The sequence below is a fragment of the Gastrolobium bilobum genome, unplaced genomic scaffold, assembly GCF_033153095.1.
Source record: "Gastrolobium bilobum isolate Gb01-03AN ecotype WA unplaced genomic scaffold, APGP_CSIRO_Gbil_v1 utg11969, whole genome shotgun sequence".
Classification (NCBI taxonomy): domain Eukaryota; kingdom Viridiplantae; phylum Streptophyta; class Magnoliopsida; order Fabales; family Fabaceae; genus Gastrolobium; species Gastrolobium bilobum.
In genome coordinates, this window is record NW_026898204.1 from 160,919 (window position 1) to 168,822 (window position 7,904).

At 33.2% G+C, this 7,904-nt stretch overlaps 1 protein-coding gene across 3 annotated transcripts; it reads left to right on the top strand.

Annotated features, from left to right (window-relative positions):
• The first annotated feature begins 2,730 nt into the window (after positions 1-2,730).
• On the top strand, positions 2,731-6,147 carry LOC133313844 (low affinity inorganic phosphate transporter 1-like). 3 transcript variants are annotated; one of them, XM_061515255.1, is made up of 2 exons: positions 2,731-3,006; positions 4,300-6,147. In XM_061515255.1, the coding sequence occupies exon 2, from the start codon at positions 4,354-4,356 to the stop codon at positions 5,965-5,967; it is 1,614 nt and encodes a 537-aa protein (XP_061371239.1). In that variant the 5' UTR covers positions 2,731-3,006; positions 4,300-4,353; the 3' UTR covers positions 5,968-6,147. The 3 variants fall into 3 exon arrangements, with proteins under 3 accessions (XP_061371239.1, XP_061371240.1, XP_061371241.1); XM_061515256.1 differs by lacking the exon at positions 2,731-3,006 and adding an exon at positions 3,032-3,321; XM_061515257.1 differs by lacking the exon at positions 2,731-3,006 and adding an exon at positions 3,080-3,165.
• Positions 6,148-7,904: the final 1,757 nt, after the last annotated feature.

Sequence of the window (7,904 nt, forward strand, 5' to 3'; positions counted from 1 at the left end):
ATAATATGAAAAATTATTTTTTTCCTTCTCCTCGGTCACATTAACTGATGTGTAAAGTGAAAAAAAACTTTTCATATTATAACTATGTACTATCGAAAATACATACAGTAAAAAACTAAAAGGATCACAACTTACATTATTTAAAAGAACACACACTAAACCCTCGTTACCTAAAGGGACATAGAAATGGAAAAAATAAATATATAATCTGAATATAAATTAAAAATTAATCCCCTCACTTCAAAATATTTATCATTTATAATTTTCAAAATAATTAATAAAATAATTAAGTATTCTCAATTTTTAAAAAATATAACTATATTTGAATAATTTATTCTTTTATTCGATCAATACTTTCTCATTTCACTTAATGAAATTAAAAAAAAATATTAATATCTTCTTAATTCATGACAAATAATTTGAAATAAGTTAAAAAATATTAAAATATAATTATTTTAAAACTGAGAAAATATTCGCATTAACATATATTAAAATTAAACTTTAAATAAATATAATTTTTTTATCTGACTTTAAATTAGTAATTTTTTATATTTATTTTTTTTGTTATTCTAATCACCTTTTAAATCCCGAGGGGCTCGTCCTAAAAATAGTCAAATAGTCAAACATTTTTTTTTGTCTAACTTTTGAATCACCTTCAAGATACCTACCTCATCAGGAAACGTTTTTTTTCCTTTTTCATTTCTTGGTAATAAATCTCCTCTTTATCTAAAGTGGAGCAATAACCAGTGAAGTTTCCAGTTGTTTCCTCGCCCTTATTTATTTACTAACTAATTTTTCTATTAAATCTAGAAATCATGAGAAGAAAGTACTCTTTACAGTTTACAGATACAGTGATCAGGGATATTCGGCTAATTCTCTCTACCATTTTTAAATTGCATCAACTATATAATATATGTATCGAAAGGACCAATAATGGAGCGTATGGATCAGCAGGGCATCACCAATGACGGTCTGTTAGTATGAACATTTTGGGGGAAGAAGAAAAGAAAGAAAGGACATGTGGGGTTAAGGAGAGTTGGATTGACTCACAAAAAATAAAAAATAAAATTTTATTATGGGACCCATATTTTTTACATTTCTGAAAAAGAAGAGATGATAAATTGCCGTGGATTTAATATTTTTTATGTAAATAAATTCATTGAATAAAAACAATAACTTACTTTATTATGTATTTATATTTATATTATTTTTTTTGAAAAAACTAAATAAAGAAAGAGAATACGAACCTATTTGATTTCTGTTTCCAAAAACGATTTTTTAATTTTTAAAATAAAAAAATCTGTTTGTTAAGGTTTGTGTTGTAAAAGTTATTCTAAATTTTTTAACTGTTTTTTATTTTATAGAATAAGATTTAAAGAATATATCTTAATTATTTTAAACTTTAAAAAAAAATATAGAAAACATCTACTTTATTAATTATTTTACAAAACAATTAAAAAAAACCAAAACCCTATATCTTTCTTTCCAGCGAGGCGGCGAATAATCAAACTATGAAAATTTTCCACATCTCTCTCTTTATGATATCAAATAAATTTTAGAGTAAATATCTTTTTAGGTCTCTAACAAAAAATACGGTTCTCACTTTAGTCTCTTACAAAATAAATTAGTCAGTTAGTTTCTAACAAATTCAAAGTGGACCAATTTTAGTCCTTTTGAGGGATTAATATGATTCTTTTTTGAATTTGTGAGGGATCACAATTTCAACTAAATGAGTCCACTTTGAATTGTTTAGGAACTAACTGACTAATTTATTTTTATAAGAGACTAAAATGAGGACCGTATTTTTATGTTAGAGACAAAAAAATATTTATTGTAAATTCTAACAGAAGTTATAACGGGCCCTCTCTCTCTCTTCATGATATCAAATATTATAATGTGCCTCATAATGGTAAATGACTCTCTTATCCTTACGGATTTTCCTAGCAATTAATACCGCAAATACATGAGCCAAATAGTGGCGGTCCGTGATTGCAATTTTTTTTGTCCCCTCACGATTAAATGTTCAAATCTTCTTGTTACCTTAGATGAATTTCGTTTGGGACCAGTATCAGCATCTTCGTCATAAAATTATTCTCATTTCTATTTAAAAGCAGTTTGTAAAAGAGAATAAAATCTCTCATATACGATGGAGATATAAGAAAATAAAAATTGGAAATCCTAAACATAAAAGAAAATACATTAGATTCATAAAAAAATTAGCGAATATAAACAGCAATGAATTAAATTATCAGGATATAGTTGAACTATTATTACAACACCTCACTTATAACTTGTTGTGAGGTTCAGGTCCCGCTAATGCCGCTAGATAATATTTTGTGAGAGTAAATTTCAACATAAAATGTATAAATTAGAGTATATTCATTCTTAACTCAATTTAAATTATATTAAAAATTAAAAATAAATATATCCTTATTTATACATATAAAAAAAAGGAGTTTTAATAATTATAAGCAAGTTGGGGGTATGATTTTGAATTAAATATTAAATAATTGACTCATTATATGATTTGATTCCCACATGGCCACAATGGTACCGAAATCAAGATATACACCTAAGCTGGTGGGAACAATGACCGAGCAGTACAGTGAGTTTGATGATTTTAACAATCACAATTGTTACCATCTTACTGGTGGGAATAGACCGGCGTGTGGGCTTGTTTGGCATACTATCACATAAAATCCGTGTGCGTATTAATAATGATGCGAAGTAGCAAAGGAAAAAAAAATCAAAAAAGGGATGTAAAGAAATACATGAAGCAAGCAGTTTGTGAAAGAGAAGAGTTGACCTAAAAGTCTGCACCATCAAGTCCAAGAATGGGCATATACCACAGATGCGTGCGTTGATTCTGGATTTTAAAGCCATCCCTGGTATGTGTGTGTGATGCCGCTTTGTATATATTGCTGCTCACACCCTCTCTCCATACCACTTCATTCCCAACACAACTACTATTTCTCTATCCTCCTTCAACCTTGTTTTGATAAGCAGGTGAACTCTCTCTCTCTCTCTTGTTGTAGTGTGTGATGATATATACATGGAACCTGAAAGAGAGTTCCTGTCTTAAGAAGAGCATCCCTTAGTGGGAGGCCCACTTTTTGAGCACTTAGGAAGCACACACCCACCTTTGGGGATTATAAAATAGTAATGGTAACATTTCCACCTTTCAAATTCTGGGAGATCTTTTTATCCATATGATACTAGGATGCCAATATTATGTTTCTTTTGCCCAACATCCACCACAGGCCCCTGACTTTGTCTCTGGATTTTCCATCACTCTAGTCTTTCTCTCTTTACAAAATAAAGGTATTTTAAGGCTTGCTCGTTTTGTTAATTCCCATTTCTTTTCTTCTCTTGATTGATCCCTTGTAGATATTCCATTAAACAATACCAAACTTGTCCCTCGCGCTCCTCCCACAACAAAAAACCAATCTTCGCTTCACTTTCTCCATCTAGAATTCAATTCATCCAGAAATTGTAAGCACAAATCCTCTGCCTCTGGCTAATTTTATTTTTTTTTGGTATAATGCTTCTTTTTTTTTTTTTGCTTCTAAAATTTAGGATGATAAAATTTTTCCAGTGCCTATACTTCTTCTGTGTTAACCAATCATGATCTTTTTCCAGTTTCCTCGTGCTATTGATTCTCATGACCTGCTACCAACTTGGTTCAGTAGGTTTAGTCACCGATCTGCAATGTTCCTCCTCCTCCTCTCTCTCTCTCTCTCTATTACTGTTTCCTTTTGGTTTGGTAGTGAGTAGGGACACGAAGAAAGAAAATAATACCAAATTACCAACTATCTTCTAATTCTCAAGCTGACTTAGGTTCAACCTTTCGAATATTATAAGAAATTCGGGGAAAATGGTTGAAACCTTATCAGAATCAGTCTCGAACTCGGATAATACGGTCCTTGTTTAGTAAGAGTCAAATCCGTACAAATATAGAGATAATAATTCTAATTTAGGATTTTTTTAACTTTGTGCCGCTAGCTGATGACTATAAATATAGTTGAAAAGTATGGGTTGTTCATCAACTATTGCATCATCCCGACAAAGATCAGCATCAGCTTCATTTTTTATTCAAACCTTTATTAAAGTTGTTAATTTCTTACAAAAGTCTGCCATGCTTAATTTATAATGTTCTTTATTGAAATTGGTAAACAAGTTGGAACTCGTTTGTATTATTCCTTCTTTGTTATTAAAAATACCAGTTTTTTTTTCCCCCATAAAAATAGTAATAAAGGGAAGAATATGGAATTGCTTGACTTATATGTTTTTCTTGTGCAGGAAACCACTAATCACTACTGCTGCTTGGGGTAACATCAGGTAGCACGCGTAGTGATGGCTGGACAACTAGGAGTACTTAATGCACTGGATGTGGCAAAGACACAATGGTACCACTTCACAGCAATTGTGATTGCTGGAATGGGTTTCTTCACTGATGCCTATGATCTCTTCTGCATTTCTCTTGTCACTAAGTTACTGGGGAGGATATATTACACAGATTATACCAAACCGAAGCCTGGTGTTCTTCCTCCTAATGTGCAAGCTGCTGTGACTGGTGTCGCACTATGTGGCACTTTAGCTGGCCAGCTTTTCTTTGGTTGGCTTGGTGACAAGTTGGGAAGGAAAAAGGTTTATGGCATAACTCTTATGCTCATGGTAGGGTGTTCCGTTGCCTCGGGGCTCTCATTTGGATCTAGCCCAGATGGTGTCATGGCCACACTTTGTTTCTTCAGGTTCTGGCTTGGGTTTGGGATTGGTGGTGACTACCCTCTTTCAGCTACTATCATGTCCGAATATGCTAACAAAAAGACACGAGGGGCATTTATTGCTGCAGTGTTTGCTATGCAGGGATTTGGAATCTTGGCTGGTGGAATTGTTGCCTTGATTATCTCGTCTGCATTTGACCACAAATACAACGTTCCTTCCTACAAAGAAAACGCACGAGCATCAATGGTGCTACCTGCCTTTGATTACGTTTGGCGTATGATTTTGATGTTTGGTGCTGTCCCAGCTGCACTTACATACTACTGGCGTATGAAGATGCCAGAGACAGCTCGTTACACGGCCCTTGTTGCCAGGAACGCAAAACAAGCTGTTTCCGACATGTCTAAGGTGTTACAAGTTGAACTTGAAGCTGAAGAGGAGAAGGTGCAGGAATTGCTCGAGAAACAAGACCAGAAGTTTGGTTTGTTCAGCAAGGAATTTGCCAAACGCCATGGGCTGCACTTGTTGGGAACCACAAGTACTTGGTTCTTATTGGACATTGCCTTCTATAGCCAGAACCTTTTCCAAAAGGACATTTTCACTGCCATTGGATGGATCCCTGCTGCAAAAGAAATGAATGCAATCCATGAGGTTTATAGGATTGCAAGAGCACAAACACTTATAGCACTATGCAGTACTGTGCCAGGTTACTGGTTCACAGTGGCCTTTATTGATTACATGGGCCGTTTCGCGATCCAATTGATGGGTTTCTTCTTCATGACCGTATTCATGTTTGCTCTCGCTATACCTTATGATCACTGGACCAAGAAAGAAAACAATATTGGGTTTGTTGTGATGTATTCCCTCACCTTCTTCTTCGCCAATTTTGGTCCGAATGCCACTACATTTGTTGTGCCAGCAGAGATTTTCCCAGCAAGGCTGAGGTCTACTTGTCATGGAATCTCAGCTGCTGCAGGAAAGGCAGGAGCAATTGTGGGTGCATTTGGGTTCTTATATGCTGCCCAAAGCAAGGACTCTTCCAAGACTGATAAAGGTTATCCAAAGGGTATTGGGATTAAGAACTCCCTCATTATGCTTGGTGTGATTAACTTCTTTGGAATTATATGCACCTTATTAGTACCGGAATCAAAGGGAAAATCACTGGAAGAGTTGAGTGGGGAGAATGAAGAAGATGGTCCTGAGGCTATAGATGTGGCAGCGTCTTCTAGGACAGTTCCAGTTTAATCATTGTCTCTAGTTCAACTTTCAAATTATGCTAGCTATTATTGTTATGTGAAAATTTTAGTTCTGATTTTCTACTGCCAGATGCACAATAATAATGATGTAGATATTTACTTTTTGGTGCTGTAACTTTAAATCAACTACTGAGTGTTTATGTATTCCATTCTTGTTTATAATTAAGATTGCTATTTTTAAATTATTATTTCTGTAGCAAAATGCATTGAAGAAAAGTTTTGTCCCGAGTTTCTTTATTTTGCAGGTGACATCTCTGTAATTATAAAGAAGTTTTATTTTATCCTAACTTCAGATCAATCCGTAACAATAGACTGGGGACATGTTTATTATATAAAGAAAAATTCTTGAACTACTCGCATGCCATAGGTACATAATGAGAATTCCATGGTCTCAAATAGGATAAGATTAAGGATTTCTCCATGTTTGGATGATGAAATTAAGAATGCAAATATACACAAGAAAGGTGAATTGTCTGATTTCTTAAAGTTGTTTTTGAAAACAGATATGAAGGACTATATTAGGGAAAGAAGGAAAAGAGTATCAGATAGGTAAAAGGAAGTAATAGTGATTCATCCATCCAAATTACAGAAACGTGGAGGACTAATATACTAGTCTCCCACAGCATTCACGCTACCTATCTATCTTAGATGTTACAACTAAAAGAGGATGCTAACAACCTAACAAATTTCTAACTATGTTCCTAGTTTACAAATAGTCATGTGCCCAAGCAGGTAACTTCTTCTCACGCACGGATCTTCTGTTATGGCCCGTAACAGATTATTTACTCTCAAGTTGTACAAAGCGGATTTCACAAAGGAAGTAAGGAGATTGAACAAAAACTTAGTGCAAAACAACATAACATGCAGTCACAAACGACATAGTCAAGTTATCTGATGCAGAAACAAAATTAACTAAAGTTAAAACCTTCTCCTTCCTTTCCTTTTCCACTTAATATTGACTCTCAAACACACCCTTAAATTTTTGATACTAAATTCACGCTGTCAATTTTTATTTTTATTTCTTATTCATTACTTTTAATTGCAATTATTTATGCATTAATTAAGTATAAAATAAAAGTATTATTAATTAAATTTTGAATTTAATAAAAATTTATTTTATGGACATATATAAATTTAGATTAAAAGTAGTTAAAGAAGGATATAAGTCGACACTGAATATTTCTACTAAAAAATATTGACACTAAATATGATAGTAACATCGGCCCTTGAACATATTTCAAACGTCAAATATACAAACAAAAATAGTTTGGGCCGGAGTGATAACCATGTCTGACCGGTGTTGTTAAAATTGGACCAAACTTGATGATGGTTAGACTGGAAATTGGACCCTTAGCCCAGTATTCTAACTGAATTTATAGCTTGACTATTTTAAATCAATCAAAATCAGTTAAAATTCAATTGAATTGGTTAAATAAACTGATTACCAAATTTCTTTTTCCAATCACATCTTGTAAATATTTTTACGTATTTTACATTTTCCTATTTGAATTATTTTCATGATATCATTTATTGTATTAACTTAAAGAATTAAATTAAACATGAAATCTTGACAATAAACTGTCTAATCTAGTTTTAATAACATTGGTTGAATCTTTGGTTGCTTGGAGCTAAATAATTTGATTACTAAGCTAACATGACCTGACTTCCGAGTTATGAGTAGGACCTCTAGAGTCTAGTGGTCAAAATACCCACAAAATCGAATTCTTGTAAATAAGAGGGAAGCAATAGGTTTTAAGTTACTCAGATACTCAAGTGAGTAAATATACATGGTAGCTAGGAGTGTTGAGAGAAGGGGAGATTGAAATCCTTTTACCTTTGTGAAAGTGAAGGCTCTTGTTCATAAGGTATGCAAGTTACCTATGATCGGTCAAAGTGGTTTCCTTTAGGCTTTGTTTGAGAGTTGGT